Genomic DNA, 20991 nt, shown 5'->3' on the forward strand with positions numbered 1-20991 from the left:
CTGGTCGGAGATGAGGAGTCGCTTTCCTCGTCCTCCGAGGACGATGAAGACGACCCACAACTAACCCTCGAGAACAGGCCTCCATCCAGAGCGCCCGTCTTCGAGGTGTCTTCCGACAACGTGTTTTTCTGTGCTTCCTCTTGAGAAAGCATATTTGTCCCTAACTACTAAATAACCCTAAAATTCAACACTGTGTGCTTTTTAAAAGCAGAATCATGATAAATATGATTACTTCTTTAAGAGATTACAATAATAACTTAAGATTCGTTTTGAACGATGTTGTCGCGCCAGAATTCACAAACGCTATGACCTTGGAAGATGGCGGCGCGTCAAGGACGGATTCATAAACAAGGACGCGCACTTGCTAGTGAGGTGAAAGATCCATAGACAATCGGTAAGACAGAATGTATTTCCATAGAGATTTAGAGAATTCATAGACAGCTTCTTCATCTCAACGCTGTGTGTTTTAGAAAGACACATAATAGGTATAGATATATCTGTTAGACTTTATGTAACAATCACGCAATTGATTAATTATAATTTATTACATTTTTTTTTTTAAATATATTTTTTTATTCATATAGGCACAGCTAGTAATATACAAAATCGTAAAAACATACACTTATACTAAGTATTCGTCCTGGCTTCAACTGAATAAACAAAAAATTCAGACTAACTGTGTGAAGATGTTTTACGAATTAAAATAAATTTTTAAGTCTGTCTCATAGTTTGTGAGTATACTCGTAACAAGCACATAAATAATACGATATTATTATATAGAGATATGTTTTAAATATATTTGTATATTAGAATAAATACATCTTCAGACGCTTAACATTCTATATATCTTCTATCTCTATATCTACTATCCTCAAGAATTTGTCCAGTTACAATATATTGGACATTATTCATATTTCTATAACGCATTTCTAACAAAATGTAATACAAAATAGGAAGTAAATGTGCTAAAGTCTAAACACTATCGATCGGAAACCTTATAAGTGTAAAGCTTGTAATTGGATGGCATTATGACATTGAGTATCGCTGTTTATTTTTTTACACGAGAATAATAAAACTTATATTTTCTACAAATATATCTTCATCGGTCCATGAGTTCCCACTGCTGGGACACAGGCCTGCTATGAGGGTGGGCCGTTATCCACCACGCTGGCCAAGTGCGAGCAAATTTCACATGTCGACAAACTTTTACTATTTCATGAAAAGGTTATTTAGCGTCTTGTTTAGTCTCAATAACACTCCCTTCAAATTTTATTTTCATTTCGGGCAATCAGCATGCAATATATAGATTCTAGATAGACAAACATAGGGTCCTAGTCCTATAAGACAAACCTACCATAAGTTTACGTATGTCGTATGTCGTACCAAAAGTTTATTATAAACAAATTCTCATACCCATTCTGATGTGATAGCCACTTTCTCCGCAAGGTCGTGTATTGTGCATTGTTCGGGGAATATTTCTCAGCATCACATCAGATCCTAATGCCTTTGATGATGTGTATTGTCTTTGATAATGCATTGTTTTCGTTCAAATCGAATTTGATTAGCCGGCCGGATAAAATGCGAGGGAAATTTTATTTATTCTATGACTAGCTTTTCGCCCGCGGCGCCGCTTGTGTAGTCAAAGGAAAAATACAGTCTGGGTTATTTCCCGCCCTGTTCCGTTCCCGTGGAGGTTTCAGGATATAAACTATCTTATGTCCTTTCTTGGGTCTGAATCTATCTCTGTACCAAGTTTCATCTAAATCGGGTCTCTGGTGTATTTGTGAAGTAGAGACCGACAGGAAAGAAGACTTAATTTTGTATTTACTATATTAGTGGGGATTTGGCATGTATAAAAAATTAAATTTATTTTATGTAGCCAAAGATAAAAAAAAAATGAACCGCTTATTTCAAGCAGACGAAACCGCATGCAACATAGGTATATTAGCTACATGACTAACGCAGTCCAAGTGTATTCATATAATATTATGATTAATGTACAAAATATTATTCCAAGACAGTGTCAGCTCGTAAACATGCATGTGGAACAAGTTTCCATCCGTCTTATCAGTGATAACACGGAAAAGATAACGCGTGTGCGCCTGCTATTTGAGCCGTGCTAACATCCTACAGTCTAGTATTGCTTTTAACCTAGTTGTGACACTCTCAAAATAAAAAGGACATGATAAAAATGTATTTCAGCCGATTATTTATTTCATATATAAAATGTAAATTAAATTCTATATGACACCTACTGGCGCCTTCTAGGCAACTCGCGCAATAAATAAATGAAACATATGTATAAAACTTTATGCTACGAGTATTTTTAACGCGAATGGATGTTTGAAAGAAATAAAGAAAGAAAGAAAGAAACACATTTATTTTGACGCAGACACACACACACAACAGGTCATAACAGAAAACAGAAGCATACAATAAATCAAAAATGAATGGAAAAAACTGTTTGTTACCGTTAAACGCGAAAACGGACAATACTGTCTGTATAATACAGAGAATATAATACATAGATTATAGATAAGAAATATAATACAGAGATTTTACTCTGTATTATTACATAGGCGGCCTCTATTCGGGTATCACGCGAGCGACGCCGCGGGTTACACCTAGTAGCAAATAATTCGCAATTTTGTGACAAATTTCTACACAAACCTACAATTTATTTTATAGATAAGCACATAGATGCTTTAACGCCACATTATATTCAAAATTACCATATATCCGATGTAACAGTTTCCCGTATTTGGTGATATTTTTACCTATTAAGGTGTTATTGCATTCCTTGCTACGAATATGTAAATATATGCAAATAATGTTAGTCATCGCAGTCAAATGTCAAATGATAAGCAGCGAATTCTTTAAAACAACAATATTCAATTTAATATGTTATGTTTATTTTCACGAAACTATTTGTTAATCGTATGATTAATATTAATTTATGTTTTATTGCAAGATAAGTCACTGGTATATAAACAACATATGTAAAGATATTTCGTTAGAAAATTTACGTTATATTCATCTGTGATCTTTATTGCATATACATAGATAGACTTTGACTTGCTTTGAAATCAAGCAATCTTTACAAATATCTATTGTTGAATCAATATTTCAATAGGTCATAAGCAAAATAAGCTAAATTTCAAACACTTTAAGGTCAATTAAAACACACAACGTACACAAATCACTAGCATGATACCAGATTCTAAATATATTATTTTACTTATTTCATTAAACTTTCATTCCGATCTTTGATGAGTTTCGTAAATCGATCGATCGTCCATAAATCTATAAAATGTATAGATCGCATAACCTTAGTATCTGTTGCGCAAGCGCATCATGGTGCGTGGATGTCGAATTATCGGAATATCTGAATCAGAGCTGAAATGTGTTGATATTAATTGATATGGTTAATTATCATATATAATATTATGATAAAAATTTGTTTGATAACAAATAAAAAATGCTGAAGACGAAAAGTCAGTTATGTTACGAAATTCGCGCAAAACTATGCCCTTTTATGATTATCGAATACAGTGGGTTATGAAAATAGCAGATTTAAACAGATGTATATTTCGATATAACATCAATGAAAATATTTCTACACAAGGTTCCACTTTCAGCAATAATACCTACTACCTACGTACCTACTAATATTACCTATCTAATATACCTTTATTTTCTTATCAAGCAATGAACACTTCGCCACGGTTAGTTACAGCTAGATCCGTTCAATTCGTACAAATTATTCAAAAGAGACGATAATCAATTTCAGTGTGAAATACGTGCACTAGACTGGCCTGGTTGAAGTGGGTCCATTTAATTCAACAGACCTTTGTTGTTAATGACATTGTTAAACTTTTTACGGAAATAAATTCTGATTTATCTCCTTAAAGATCTAAAGGGAGAATTAAATCGGGATAGAAATATCCTAACACTCAAGTCGGCTCATTCCCCTGTATACCAAACTTCATCAAATACGTTTAATAGTTTCAGCGTGATTGACGGACAAACATCCAAACAAAACACGTTTTTAATATCTAAAACACGTGATATGCAAATTAGTTTCCACATACAATAAGGTGATATTTAAACCATTAATCATAGAAATCATCGACATTCTATCGCAACCCAATCAATAATTACACAATACGCATTATCGTGAGCCAATTGGTAATTCACAAAAACCAATGTGTTTGGGTGTCAGCTAATTTGGTTGACCTTGACGCGTGCAGAGGTGAAGGACGTATCGATATTAACATTTGGATGTTTGCAATATCTACTGATTGTAAATTACGTTAATATTCCTTGCATTGCGTGGTGTATAGACATCTGATAAACATCAAGACACGAAATATTTTCTAGAGAAAAAAACAATCACGTTTAATTATTTTTAACTCGTAAACATAAACTGCAAGAATTCTTTGATACTCCGGTCTTATTAACTAACTAGCTGTGCCCTGTGCTTTCGCCCGCATTAGTACGTATCCCGTAGGAATATCGGGATAAAAAGTTGCCTATACGTTATTCCAGTTGTCCAGCTATCTACGTGCCAAATTTCATTGCAATCGGTTCAGCAGTTTTTGCGTGAAAAAGTAACAAACACACACACACATCCTTACAAACTTTCGCATTTATAATATTAGTAGGAAGGAAGTTTTACCACAGATAAGATACAGATATTGATTCGACTAATTTCAATAATTATACAGTTAAAAAAATGTCCGCCGCTACACTATGTCGTGTACAAAATGACGTAACTGTTTAAACTACAATCAAATACAATTGCCACTTAAATACTTCGTGTGAATGAGACAAATAGCGATAATAATTAAAGTATAAAGCAGTTAAGAGTGCGAATTGTGTCAAAATGGCCGATGAAAGCTGTACAACTGCTATAATATTGTTGTTTATTATGTTATATTAATTAGATTATGCAATCAATTGTCTGTCTAGTCTATAATAAACATACCTTTAGACCTTTGCACTATGGACCAGTATCTACGTACTATCTTAATATACAAAACTTTACATAATTTCACACAACAGAAAACTCGTTGAAGAGAGTTTTTTATTACTTTTTGACTGAAACGAAACTTGTTTTACCCGTTTTCACATAACAAAAAAGCAAGTCATAGGCTTTCTTGTTTTATTTTCTATTGTTATGATTACATGACATGATATATCCTACTACGAATTTCTAGTAGTTAAAATGAAAATTACACGTGTATTATCGGCTTTTCGTTAGTTTTTTTACTACAATACTACCTACCACTATTCGTATACGCCTGCTGTGTTTCATACAATCCTGCTAATATAATAAACGCGAAAGTTTGTAAGTATGGATCTTTGATAGTCTTTCATACACTCATCGTCTGAGTTGTATATGGGCTACTCCTTACATGGTGCCACTGGTACAACGCGATGGACGCCGCGGGTTACAACTAGTCGTATATATAATAGAGTTAAATGTTACCAAATATACGAAAGCACTTCCCGTGAACTTCACACGCGGAAGTGATGGTTCCTCGTCAATACCAACACAAACATACAGACAGACGATAATTGGAGTTCACTCAACTGTTATGTAATTGTTTGCATTGTCCATTCCAGCGGTGTTTGGTGGTTTTATGGGTGCGAACTGGACGTGGTTCGTGGACGAGTCGAAATATGAAATTACATATATATTAGTATGAACAAACGTATTTTACCAATACGAAATGATATTAGTTATAAATGTATATTAATGCGAAGTAAACTAAATATTGAAGTAAGCTATGGCATCCTTAGCTGCGATATTAGATGAAGATCTGACCTTAGTTTGAATGAGACTTGTTTAAAAATAAAGTACTTTTAATAGAGGAGCATAAACAATGTCGCGTGTCGAAAGCTAGTTTCGTAAAATACCTATCTATACATTGTATAGGTATATGATAAAAATTTATATAGATAACTGTGAAATAGTGTCACATGGAATCATCATTTGCAATAAATGCTCAAACATATTTGATTAGATCATAAATATTCCACACATTGTATTACTTGCACGCGTAGATATAATAAATACAACATATTCAATAATAACGACGTATATTCATTTCATTATTATGTCGATACCGATATATTAAAACCAATTTTTCAAAACATGTTTATTATTAAAAACATACGTCGAATGTCGTATAAAATAATCATTTTAAAAATGTTTTGTAATAACCCGTATTTATTTTTATATAGGTAATCGTGTAATTCTTTATTGAACAGATAAGCATTAACCGATAATTGAAGATATATACCTAGTGTTACTAGCTGCACCCGGCAAACGCTGTTCTGCCTTACTCTTATCATTTAGGGGTATGAAAAATAGATGTTGGCCGATTCTCATAGATACGGGATAAGCACAAAAAATTTCATCAAAATCGGTCAAGCCGTTTCGGAGGAGTATGGCAACGAAAACTGTGACACGAAAATTTTATATATTAGATGTTAAAATACAATCCTAAGACCTTACTAAGGATAGAATTTTACTCTCTTCAAAAGAGTAACTTTACATTGAGTGATTTCTATACAAAGACTTATTCAAGTTGGCCCCCTTTTCAAAGGTTACATCGGAGACATGCCATCATTTAGCTGATGATAAATGGAGATCCTCGACTGTTGATGGTCAATATATGAAAGAGAATATATAATATAAGATGGGACATCAGCTAGATTATTGAAGGTTCATACATATAAGCATTTTACAAATCGCATCTATTAATTTTTTCGGACATCTATCACTCGACTTTTGGCTGGAGTTTGTGTGTTTAATCTACCATTGTTCTATATGCTATAAGTACATATATTAATAAAACAAAAACACAATTGACAAGACTTTGCAGTGTTAAATAACATCGTAATTTGTAAACATAGTTTGATATTTTGTTACAATATAGTTCGTTATCTTGCAAATCAATCTGGATTTGATTTCTGGATAAATACTTTATTAACATTTGTTTATTCATACATGTAATTTAAAAAAAAAGCAATGATACCCAATAACGCTTTGTTTGCGACTAACCGTAGGACGTCACGTCCAAAATAACCAGAAATATTAATTTTTCATAATATAAATACGGTTCCTAATTTAAGACCTACTTCCCACTTTTGAAGCGAATAAACTCAAAGTACCCTCATATTATTGTAGCTACAAAAACCATCGCACTTAACACATTAAAATGCAATAAGAGCAACATTACACGAGGTTTCATTTTCGGTAACTGCCTCGGAAGGAAAGTTTGTTATGTCATGGCATGTGGTGTCACCACTGGCGGTTGAAACGCCGCGTTTTCTCTGCGCGTGTTTTTACTTTTGTTGTTTTTAACACGCTGTTATTAACTTCTACACGATGTTGACCCATTTTAAACGGACAAATTGAATACAAATTTTGTTAACTTATCAAGGATCGGTGACAACAATTTCCTGAGTTTATGTTATTATCCCGATCAGGGATCGCCAGAATTGAATAATTTTCTTACGTATACGCAGAGTATACGGAGTATGGGAGACAATTTAGTTGATTAAGTATATCATTGAATCGTGTTTTTATGTATTTTCTTTATAACTACGTATGTTTATTTTATTTCTTTATATTAATGCTGTATACAGGAGCATAAAGTACCTATTGGCATCTAAGAAATTGTTAAATATAGTTTGATGCGTTATAAAAAATCGAAGCTGTTTTTTCATTAGTATTACGTACTATAATGTAAAAAAATAAGATATACTATATTTATAATTCATTGCAAAAGTCCAGTTTTAATATCAATTGAGTACGTACTACAGCTTTCTTATATAGCTTCTTAGAAAAATTGTAAAAAAGGAAACGAAAAAATAGCAACACGCGTCGTGTATAAGCACACAACAATGAAACAAGTACGGATGTAACTGTCGAAAATTGATGTCCGAAATCGTTACCACATTTCTTGTTAACTAGTTTTGTAATGGTCTTTGTTCGCTATTTATCATAACCGACCGCGTTTTGTGAAAGAGTTGTTTTAGTATATTAGTACTAGCTGCGCCCCGCCGTTTCACCCGTGTAAGTCCGTATCTCGTAGGCATATCGTGATATAAGTTGCCTATATGTTATTCCAGTTGTCCAGCTATCTACGTACCAAATTTCATTGCAATCGGTTCAGAAGTTTTTGCGTGAAAGAGCAACAAACACACACACATCCTTACAAACTTTCCCATCCTACTCCTACTAATATATTAAATGCGACTTACGCGGGTGAAACCGCGGGGCGCAAGTAGTTTATAATATTAGTAGGAGTAGGATTTAACCGACTTAAAAAAGGGCAAGGTTATAAATTCGACTGGGTTTATTTTGACTCTGTTACATGGGAACTTTCGTTTGGGTGAACCGATTTTGATTTATCTTTTGTTTTAGTCTAGTTCTGACGATTTGAAGGCTATTTAAGTTTTTATTAATCAAAATTAATGATTATTTATATAAAAGTTACTCGCCATAATATCCGTTCATTAATTTTAGGTTATAGTGGTGTATCTTACACGACTTTAATTTTATACTAGATTGATTTAAAGGTATGCCATTAAGTAGACATTAGATAACCGTCCTTCATAAAGAAGCTTCACTAAAAACACTTATATGTATTTTGTTTGTTATCTAAAGTAATATTATAATGAAGAAATTATTTTGTTTACATTTTTTTCTTGGCAAACAATAATTTGGAGGGATCCGTGCTAAGAAATATTGAAATAAAAATAAACAAGCTTTAAACAAAAAAGTTACTCAATAATCTATCAGAGATCGTTTGACCCACAAATATAATTTAAATTATTCAAACTAAACCGTCAAATTGATCAGGAAACGTGATTGTCGCACTTGACCCCGATAGAACTGATTGTCGCGCTCCAATTAACCTAATATCACCCTTATTTGAATAACAATAGGCGACAATCTCGCGTGTTATCTTATTATATTTTGAACTTTACTTGTGTTCACGTAAGATTCATTTCAAAACGCATGGTGTGTTGAAAGTGAGATGCAAATGAAAGGCTTCGTCTAACAGATGGTCAAAGAGGTTAATTTTTTAATTACCTATGCCTATACTAGTTGTAAACCCAGCTCTGTGCGGGGTAAGCTAAGATGAATAAATTAGAAAGAAGAAGCCTTTGTCTCTAAGGAATTATAAGCCTTTCCGTTGGTAAAAAAATTGAGACATTTTGAGACATGGATAAGTGGTTGTTGGAGTTTTTTCGGTACGATTACACTATGTATATAATACTGAATACTGTCATAGATTTGTGCCTGTTATAGATTCGGAGGTCCGTTCCTTTTTCCTCACCCTACCCACTACATTCCAGTCCCATTTCCTTATCCCTTACCTCTTATAAGCGGGCAGCGCAACCGCAGAGGCGCTGCCTCTGCGAATATTCATGGGCGGTGGTGATCCCTTACCATAAGAAGAATCAGCAGTTTAGCTTCGCACTTTATTTTACGACATACTCGTAAAATAATGTGTCATTTTAATTGACCGCGTTTAATTGGTACAGTGGACGACGTGTACGTAAATAATCCTGCGTTTGATGTACGGCCATCAATACATGTAAGATCTGTCTCAAACCCCGCTCGCTGCAGTTCGAATTGTAACAAATAATATAATAAACTACCAGTTCGCCCAGGCTTCGCCGTACATATGTAGCCTATGTTACTCAGCGAAATTGCAGCTTCCTAATGGTGAAAGAATTTTTTAAATCTGTCCAGTAGTATCGGAGCATGTTCTATACTATATTATAGTATAGAAGTATAGATATAGATAAATCGCCATTTATATATTTCATATATCAAATAACATACAGAAGCTTAACAATACGACACAGTTCCGCACTAGATTGGACATTTCGATTGGGCTCATTTGTGATTGATTGGGGTGTTTGAGCCAATTCCTTATCAGATGGGCCATTGTCTACCGGTTTGTCTCGTGACGGTGTTTATATAGACTAGTTAACGACCGACTTTCCCCGCCCCGGATGAGGTTTTAGTGCCAGAACAATGTCAACAGCTGGAGATAATGCGCACTTTTTGTGCGAGATAACAGCTGTTTATTAAATGCTATTGATTTTTCTATATGATGTAAATTGATGTTAGACAAATAAATAAATTAAAATAAAACTATTCATTATTATCAGATCAGATCACACACGGTCTCGCTACTGAGTCAGTTCACCGTTTTGTGATGTTATCCACATGCGCAGGTAATAGAAAAATCTGTTTCCCAACGCTGGCCTGGTCTCGAACTCCCGACTTATCGATCAAGTCCGAGGTCTTCACCACTGAGCCACCACCGTTTACAAACTTTTATAAATATTAAAACTTATAAAATAATATGCATGTTAATTGTTAGTTTGGTATGTTATGAGCATGTTACATACAAAAAGTAATAAGGTATAATACCTATAGATGGATACCTAGTTACTACGTGAAATATTGCAGTTCCTCCATATTACGTTGTTTTTATTATAATTTCGCAGTGAAAGGTACTGGACAGCCTTCATGAGTTGTAGGGACGTCAACCGAAATGACATTTAAAATAATCCTTGGTTACCTTTATATGAAAGTAATTATTATAATTGCCCCTTAAATTTATGTTATTGTTTATGTGAAAAAATAAAAAACAAAACTATATGGAAAGCGAAAAGTATTTAATAAAAAATAGAAATCAAATTATCGACTATAAAAAATTATTGTCATCAAAACAGCTTGACACCATATGTTGGTTTTATTTATATACATTCTGATATTTGATATTAAATAAATATAGATAGATAGATAGATAGATAAAAAGTTTATTAAAAGAACACATTAAATACATGACAATTACAAATTAAGACGATTACACAAAGAAAAATTAACATAGAGATATAAATTGTTATAAATACTATTTCGGATATAACTACTAAATCAAAATTTAAAACAAGTGTTTTTAAATATTATGAAATTCCCCAGGTATCCTTGCGATATTCTCGTAAAAAGTATTAAAAACCAAGGTCTAAGAAGCGAATTTGATATGGTAATTGCACAGAACGATTTGTAAGTATGTCCGTCTGTCGCCAGTGATCAACTAGAACACAACGAATTGCGCAGCGGCGTGCGCTTCCGCAAATTTCTCTCCCACGATGCCGACGTCCGATTTATTGTAAATTAAAATTTAATTTGTACGAACATAATTGTGATCATGTTTATTTATACAATAATCTGTTTCATTCGATGTACATAAGGTAGGTTAATATTTATGCAGCTAGGAGAATAAAAATATCTAAAGTATGGGAATGTAATGGGTATACGTAATTTTTTATTGTACTTTGTTATGTATTAAAATCCTCCATGATACGTATATGTGCTGATTAATTATGATTTATGATGATATTCACAATTAAGACGAAAGTTACTCTAGTTGTTCATCTCTTGTTCACGCCCTACCCACTAAATCGATTTGAATTTATAATGTTTTGAAATTTGGTACAAATATAGTTTAGGAACTATGCGGACGAAGCCGCGACGAAAATCTAGTAATATAAATTACCTAGAGTAAAAAACATACAGACCATACAACAAACAATTTACTCTTATTTAAAAAAAATATTAATCAGAACTCAAGCTGATTCCTAATTATAATTTGCAATATAAATTTTATCGTAAATGTCATTTAAATTCGATACTTTAATCTACTTAATATTTCATTACATTAACATTTACATACATTTCCTAAAATGAATAAATAATACTCGATATTTTAAAGGCTTCCTCGTTCAGATCAATAAAATGTTCAACACGTTGATCGTTCGACGTTTTTAATTCGTCCAGTCATAATACTTTTAATGAATGTTATTTATACCTACTTATAAGTTAAAAGAAGTGTTTAATACATTAAACATATGATCATTGCGTTTAATAGTCAATAAAATGGAAATTATGTCCTTGGTGTGGAATAAGAAATCATATGAAATCTATACTATAAATTCACATTTATTTATGTTTTAAAATCACTAAAATATTTCTGTATGATTCTTATCTATCCATGTTTATAAGGTTCCATATTTTGTTTTTGTTTAGAAATATTGTCAAAACGTGTCAAACGTTGTGTTAGAAATATTGGATGTAGTACATCCAATATGTAAATCCTTTAAGAATAGTAACACATGTACCTACAATGCGCCCGATTAACTTTTATTCACTAAATATAAAAACAACTCGAAAATTAACCGAACGAATTCACAGATAATAAACGAACGAACAGGATGTAACTACGCAAAAAGAAACAATCACATATTTTACGAAACATTCTATAAAGGACGCTGTCATAATAAATAAACCAAGCATCTCAAAACAACTCAAAGAAAACGTAAAAAACATACGACCCTTAACATATTCGCACAGCACAAAATCAATGTTCGCAAGGTCGCCTACAAATGTCAGTATAGACAGGTGAACGCCTGTACCTTCGTGCAACTTGCGTCTTGCAATATCGCAAGTGTTTTGAATAATATGAGCTATTTCAAAAGGTATTCATTCCTTATAATGTGTGGTTTTTTGGATAAATGAACCACATTTAAAATTTATATTTAATAATCGAATTATATTTAATAACAAGCAGTGCGCCCCAGCTTCGCTCGTCAACACATATATACCCATATCTACGTCGATGAGTGCTTTAGGACTGACTTGATTAATAAAAAACGGAAAAATATAGTGAGGGTTGAAATCGGACGTCCGTCTTGCGGCCACGGCAAAAGGGTTGGAAGTCATACAAGTGATAAAAAATGGTTGTCGGTGTTTGGATACACGTTGTGAAATACTAACATTTATTAAGAACTAGCTATCCGCCGGTTTCGCCTACAAAAGCAATGGAAATATTTGATCGGTGTACAAATGTATGTATTGTGTGTAATTAAAAAATAAATTGTTCTTTCTTTCTTTTCTTTCTAATTCTCTAGCTTTGCATCACCACGAAAGCATATCATAAAACCTCTCAAAATTAAGACACACCACTTTCTCATTCGTAATATTAGAAGGAAGAAAAAGGACAGACTAAATGACTAAAGCAATATGAAGCAAGGAAGCAAAACAGATTAATTTCAATCCAATCCAAGATTATTAAAATATACATTTACGTGTGTCGGTAAACTCTCGTTAGGAAAAAAATATAAGCATGATACTATAAATAGGTTAGTACAGCTTGAACCGTTCGCTAGAACAAAGCAAAAGCTAATTGCCGACGCCTCGCTTCGTCTACACTTTGAAAAGCCGAGGACATATGTTTCAAAGCAGAGGCGTACCATCATCAATTCTTTTGGATACAAGTTACATGTGTTTTTAGAAGACAGTATCTATTAACGACAAGGCTTCATTTATTAGTACAAATAAATGAGATATTTTTTTCTAGTTGCGTGTTGAATTTAATGTAACGATTCATATTCTAGTCTATTACAATGCATCTAATTATAACTTGTTCTATTAAATTTATTAACGCGAAAGTTTGTAAGTATGGATGGATGGATGGATGGATGGATGGATGTTTCTCTCTTTCAAGCAAAAACAAATTATCGTATCTGTATGAAATTTATAGAGATAGATTAGTCTGGATTAGCTTATGGGCTACTTTTAAACCGGGTACCTCGCGAGTGATGCCGCCAGATACAGCTGGAATGACATAAATTAAAACGAAGCTATGTAGACACACACACATAAATATGCTAAATACCTCCTTTATCGCTATAGTCTTGCAAAAATAAAACAAATTTATCGCAAACTGATACATGCCCTTGGCATGCGACAATTTTGTGGCGAAAGGCATAAAAACCGGGCGTATACAGACTTCGAAACATACCGCCTTATCTCACCTACACAGATACATATATTGCAATTCACATTTTTAAATACCATCGAAGCAAATAAAAGTCATAATTGCTTTAAATATGTGCATAAATCTATACTCAATAAATACACAGCTAAAAAGTTTGTTTGTGCGCGCTATTCTCAAGAACTACTGGTTCGAATTGAAAAATTCTTTGTAAAATACAATCGAGTGATGATGGTAAAATTATCAATAAATATTTTTCTACACATTTACAAGGAAAGCAACGAAAGTAAGAGAAAACATTTTTCACTCCGTTATAGATGGGTTTTACAAGAAATACAAAACCTAAAACTGGCGTTAGAACCTAGATCCTAGCATCTACATATAGATATATGCTATATACCTAGCAAAAAGGTTAAGAACTGCTTCTTGTACATGCCAAACTTATACCAAATCGAATTTCCTAATACATCATACACTTACTTATACCAATTACTTAGACAAAAAAAAAAGGTAAATGAAAAGAATCATCACGTTTAAAAGCCGACATCAAGAAAATTACAATTAAAATCTATACAGTTTCCTAGCTATTATTAACACTAGCAACTATATAACAGTTAGTAAAATTATTAATACTTACTGAAATGTTATTCTTTGTTGAAGTGTAATAAACTTAATTTACCTATCGAGAGAAACTCGAGAGATTGATGGAAACGTTACAGTAAATAACAGTCAGATGTTAGTGAACCGTAAAATCAGTGAGTTCACGAGTAACAGGCTCGTAAAATCGTGAGAAGCGACAGGATATGCAAATATTTATGGATTCAAGACATCCTCTGTTTGACCAGAGTGTATAAATTATGAACAATGTATGGTCTGCCAATGTGAGATTTCACCATTAAAATCTACACGTAATATAATATATTAAAACGGAAATACATAAGGTGTAGCATTTTCTTGTGTTTGATTTTACGCGAGTATTATACATTTAGAAATTAAAGACTAAACCAGTCAGTCTCCCCGTGACCACGCTCGCTGTAAAGTGTTCGAAACGTCGGGTTCATAATAAAATGAATAAATCGCGTTTAAAATTCGTTAGTGTAGGTATGAAACTCAATTACACAAGAACAATTAATATATGTTTATCTGAAATTTTGTGTCAGATTGATTACGGTCTATTAGACTAGGTACCTACTTTTAATCCGAGATTCATAATAAGAAAATTTTAAGCGAAATTGTCTATGCTAATATTACAAAGCTGAAGAGTTTGTTCGTTTGAACACACAAATCTTAGGAACTATTGGTCCGATTTGTAGGATTATTTCAGTGCTAGATAGCCCATTTATTGAGGAACGCTATAGGTTATATATGTACCACATACGAAGCCGGGGCGGACCGCTGGTTCTCATATAAAATGAAATACTATTTACATAATAACTGTGATATATTGAAACCTATTGTTAAAAGAAATATTATAACGAAAAAAAAGGAATATTTTGCAATAAAAACATAAAACACAGCTCATTACGTACACACAGAGAAACCTGCTTTTTACTGTGTATCTTTTACAAAACGCCAACCGTTACTAAACACTTGCAAATTAAAAATTCAATCCCCAATGTAGGTATTTGTGAAATAGCTGAGTTTTTACACAGTCTTTCTAAATTCGTTACACACTTTGTTGTAATTGCAAGCTGTAAAAAGGGGGATTGTGAAAAACTTTTACGAGAAATATTCAATATGTGGGTCAGTTGGTATTTGGTTATGGTTAAATACTGTTTATTCACAAACTCTGTAACATGTCATAAATATATTTTCTTATTGGATATGCTCTGGCTATTCCTAGCTATTCCTCAAGTATATCCTTAAGTTAAAGTTAGTTGATATAAGTATTTATCACATTTAATATTATAAATGTGAAAGTTTGTTTAGATGTGTGGCCGTCAATCACGCTGAAACTACTGAACGGATTTTGATAAAATTTGTATACAGACAGAGTATGAGCGGACTAGGAATAAAACAGGAATCTTGGTATCCGGGCAGAGCCGGGACGAGCGTCTAGTGCAAAATAATAGTAATAAATAATGTAGCAATTCTTCTGCGATATCCGCAAGCCTGTCAAGCTTAATCTCTCTCCGCATTTCAGTCTTCCATCTTATCGTACTATTGAAGTGATGGACTGATGAAACAGGAAGTGCCCTTGTAGTATTTAAGTCTACTTATGCACGACCTGCGCAATTTGCTTATATCCATCGACTCCCGTATCTATGTATGTTTGTTATTCTTTCACGCGAGAACATGTCGACGAATTTGTATGTAATTTATTACAGAGATAGATAATAGTCCTGTTTAGTACAGAGTCTATTTTTGGCCGGGTACAACGCGAGTAAATCCGTGGGATCCATATATTGGACTATAATATAACATCATCGCTATTGGAGCAGAGTTATTGTTCAAACATTCACATCGAGAACAGGTGAAGTTGCATGGATCAACTAGCCCTAAACTATAAAGTACACATAGGTAGTTTTAAAATATCCACTAAAATACTTACAACTATTTAATATGCGCTGTCAAGTGTGTATAAAACGCTTCAAATATAGTACTTACAGCCTTAGAATATCCACTACCAGCGCTGCCATCGCTGGAATTACTCAGCCGCCGCTCAGTGGACGCTGGCGGCGACCACGTGCTCCCACTGTCTGACGGCATCGCACTACACCACACTACACTTCACTACACACACGTCCTGTGTCCATTGTATGGATTAACTGAAACAAAATGTTTGCCGGTCAGTTATGTGCAATTTAACTGTAGAACAATTTTATGGTAATATAGAAATTATTATTGTGCATTGTATTGTTAGTTTAACAACTAATCACACTAATATTATAAATGTGAAAGTTTGTTTGTTTGTCTGTCAATCACGCTGAAACTACACTGATCGGATATTGATAAAATTTGGTATGCATGCAGACTATGAGCTGACTTGGGTGATAGGATAGCTTCCTTGGAACAAAACAATAATATTGATATCCGGGCGGAGCCGGGATAAGCGTCTAGTAGTATTTCACATATAATTCATTTGGATTAATTATTTGTAATAAACCGTATGCAGCTTAGTTGATGCGTGATCAGTATTTTTTGATATAATTTTGAAGAGTCCTTATTTATTATAAATTTAGATATATATCAAATACTTTAGCGGTTTAATGTGTGTTAGAATTTTCATCTGAATCAATTAAGCTGTTTCAGATGTTTAGAGAATTAATCATTTTCTACTTCAATGTATTTCGATAAGTGTCCAAAAAGACATAATGCAGTAGGTAGATAATAGAAAAGTTTTAAGACTATGTTACTGAATAAATCAATCTACTACTTTAATCCGAAATTACCTGAATAACAAAATTAAACGCACAAGTAAATTAAACATTAAAAAATGACCTTGGAGTATATTTAAACTGAGATACCAATAATACGCAGCCAAAACAATTTCAAATCAGTTTAAATATAAAACCTATAAACAATAATAAAAACACTTGATTAATTTAACAAAACATGTAAAGCTTCTTCAAACTGTTAGATCTAGACCGATTTCAAAGGGAACTAAATGGCAGGCACCAATTGTCATGTATAAAAGATCCAGTAAAATCGTAAATACAGAAAAAAAGCGTCGAATTGATAACTCGTTCTTTTTGAAGTCGGTTGAAAAATAACACGCGATGATGATAAATTACTGTCGGATACAGAAGTTATGCATATCACTGTTAGTTTCAATAGATAGATCTATCACTTCTCGATCGATTGCACGAAAAGATAAACATGATGTACTGAGATACGTGACGTCAATGTTTTGCTAAATTATCAACCTCTATTTATGTACTAAAATAACACTGGGAATAGTCTAAAATGAATCGCCATTAAAACGTATTGGTTTGTCGTTTACTACGTAACGGAGTATACTAAATACGTGACTTTGACTTTAACCTATGCAAACGATGCCGCAGGTAAAAGGTAGTTTCCTGTTATTAAAACAATGGCATCATTTGGCTGTTTCATCTGATCTCATACCTGTTGCCATAACGAGAGCACAATTAGCAAAGTAATAAAGAAACTGCTAAATATTAGCAAGCATTTTTAACTAATGTACCTTAAATATAGTTAGGTATAGTATGATTACGTACATTTATAACCCGTTAATCCTACTAATATTATAAATGCGAAAGTTTGTGAGGATGTGCGTGTGTTTGTTGCTCTTTCACGCAAAAACTACTGAAGCGATTGCAATGAAATTTTGTACGTAGACAGCTGGACAACTGGAATAACATATAGGCTTTATACATATAACATATAACATAACTTTTTATCCCGATTTTCCTACGGGATACGGACTGACGCGGGTGAAACCGCGGGGCGCAGCTAGTACAGAATTGATTTTGAATCACAATTCAAACAAAGTAAACTTAAAATAGCATTACAATTCGTAATGCTATTTTAAATGAAGCAGGTGTAGGTACGTCAGGTAAAAAACATTTTAGTACTACTAAAAGATATTATAAATGCGAAAGTAACTCTGTCTGTTTGTTTGTCTCTTCTTCGTGATTAAACTAATGAACCAATTTGGATGAAATTTGGTACAGATATAGTTTGAGACCCAAGGGATAGTTTTCTTTCCAGATTTCCGACAGTATCAGGGTCTCTAAGGATGCCCTGAGAATAATCTTTTCTTTTACTACAGGGGCAAAGCCATGGGCGGAAATCTAGTAAGATGAATAAATTACAATTATGTAGCCGCTCCGAAAGTGTTTTTTTTTACCAACAATAAAATAAAGATCAAAATCGCGCCATATTAGCAAACATCAAGAAGATTAGTATATTTTTATGGACATGTCAAAATCCCCATTTAACCATAACTTTGGGTAACCTTCCCAAGAATTCAGCTAAATTAAACGAAGTTATTTACCTACTTTCATTATACATTGACGCAGAATAATGAGGTAATATTCTCCGTAAGTAGTAATTAAGCAAAACTTCCTATTGTTCACTGAAATTACTTTTTACACAACGACTTACACAATTTTCGCATATATAATACCTATAAATATTTCATAATCGAATCTGTACATTTGATTTGTATATACATACTACCAATTTAACACATTTTTTTTGAAGTACCATCTGATATTCCGTATAAAAATGTGAAAAATCAAATACTCAATATTACACTGTAATAAAAGGCCATAAAATAGCACAAAACAATAGATTCTTCGAGATCACAACTTCACAACTCTTTATCTGATAACAAAAACACTTCAAAAGCCGTACGTCATCGACGTTGGAATTGCAACACGAATTTCTCATTAACGACGGAATACAACAAACAATACGAATGCTAATTACCAGAATTTCACAGTTCAACAACGCTATAGGGATTGCTAAACGCCGAATATCATCAAATAATCGCGCTAGCTTACACGTCCGTCTCGCGCGGCAGTCTGATCTTAACTGACGAGACGCGGGAAAAATACGTAATCGTCATAACATTTAGTTCTCGACTCGATACGATTTTATCGATATCGCTTATCGATATACAATTATATTCGCCTTCTTACATTAAACTTAATGAGGCAATTATGATTTTCTATATCTTATATATATTGCCTATGAGAGTAATTAATCCTTATACAACCGCAAATGTAGTTCGGTATTTAGTAAATTTTAACTCATTTATAAGGAAAGTGTTTATATCGATTATTATGTAATAAACGTAATTACATGACTTTCTAATTTCCTGTCTTAAACATATTTACGTAAAATAAAATATTATTCGTGCTTTATTCAATAATTTAACTAGATTTAGTTGTCCACGTCTTGCAAATTTGTATTTTCGCCTTTTCAGGATGTGCTGATGAATTCTAAGCGTTAAATTCCTTAATAAATACTATTTGAAATGACAATTGTATTTTGGCATTACATAAAGTAATTATAAAAACCAATTATTTACCTATGCATACATTGATTAAACTATTTTGTAACTACCTATAAAAATAAGTTTACATAATGAAAATTTACGTTCATGCTATCATTAAAGCGTGTTTTCTAGTATTTAAAACATATTTATTTTTTTGTTCAAATACTATTTTAATATTGTTCCTCTATTCCTAATGCGCAAGTCAAGTTCGCAAACATTATTACCGATACGTACAGCCAATGTAAACCTTACGTCATTTCCTTTAAGCTTTATTTATACCCTTCCTCTAAGCTAGTACAGAAGTGTAGTTGAATGTAGTTTACGCCATTACTATCTATTAATGATATCGGACAATAGCAGGGCGTTGGTACTTTGTGTACTTGCCTCCTTCACTCTGGGGAAACTGAGAACTGAATGAAATGGTAATTTAAAGATAAGGTTGTGTCATCTGAAATGTGTGTCAACTGCTTTATATGTATAGGAAATTCTTGGAATTTTGGTGGATATACCAGAGAACAAATAAGTCATTATTAAAAGATGAACTTATCATAATTACTCAATGTCAAATTTAGAGAGCACCTACCTGTTTTACATTGTGAAATTTTAAACATGGTAAATACTGTATATTCTCTATTTATCCTGCCCTGTTAAAATATTGTAGAATTTTATCCATGATACGCATTATTAAGCCGTGGCTAACCACTAGAAGGATTGTTTTATCAGACATACCATGCAGGTAAATTACAATTCGGAAGTAATCTATGCAAATAACAATATCAATTGCAACCCTAAAAGGAGCGGACTTTCTCTTGACAGCATACCAGAAACAGATAAGTTCAAATTGTAACCTACTGTCATTGAATCTAGAGTTAGAATAGGCATTGTTAAAGAAGAAATTCGACTTCCTGATACGAGACCTAGTAATTGTATCGCCCCATATAGCCGACAAGAATAATGGCTTCTGGAAATTGCCTGATTGACATTTCGCGAGAACTATCTGCGATTTATAAATCATCTGTTTGATAGCTTACAGAGAAATAATTTAATGATAGAATAAATTGTTCATATATTTACATAATATACATACATTGATATGCTTCATCTTGTTTTCGAAATATATACGTAGAAATATCAATGGATATATTTTTT

At 32.9% G+C, this 20991-nt stretch overlaps 1 protein-coding gene across 5 annotated transcripts in view; it reads right to left on the bottom strand.

The window, feature by feature from the left end:
- LOC119828892 (LIM domain only protein 7) overlaps positions 1–20991 on the bottom strand; it is a 108960-nt gene that overhangs the window by 39392 nt on the left and 48577 nt on the right. For 4 of the 5 annotated variants that reach the window (XM_038351193.1, XM_038351192.1, XM_038351189.1 and 1 more), the window contains exons 1-2: positions 19272–19375; positions 16482–16642 (exon numbers count right to left, since the gene is read on the bottom strand). In XM_038351193.1, coding sequence (XP_038207121.1) covers positions 16482–16583 — 102 coding nt within the window. In that variant the 5' untranslated portion in view covers positions 16584–16642; positions 19272–19375. Of the gene's footprint in view, positions 1–16481; positions 16643–19271; positions 19376–20991 lie in introns of those variants that run through there. The other variant, XM_038351190.1, reaches the window with a different exon arrangement.

Source organism: Zerene cesonia, chromosome 9 (assembly GCF_012273895.1).
Source record: "Zerene cesonia ecotype Mississippi chromosome 9, Zerene_cesonia_1.1, whole genome shotgun sequence".
In the NCBI taxonomy this organism is placed as follows: Eukaryota; Metazoa; Arthropoda; class Insecta; order Lepidoptera; family Pieridae; genus Zerene; species Zerene cesonia.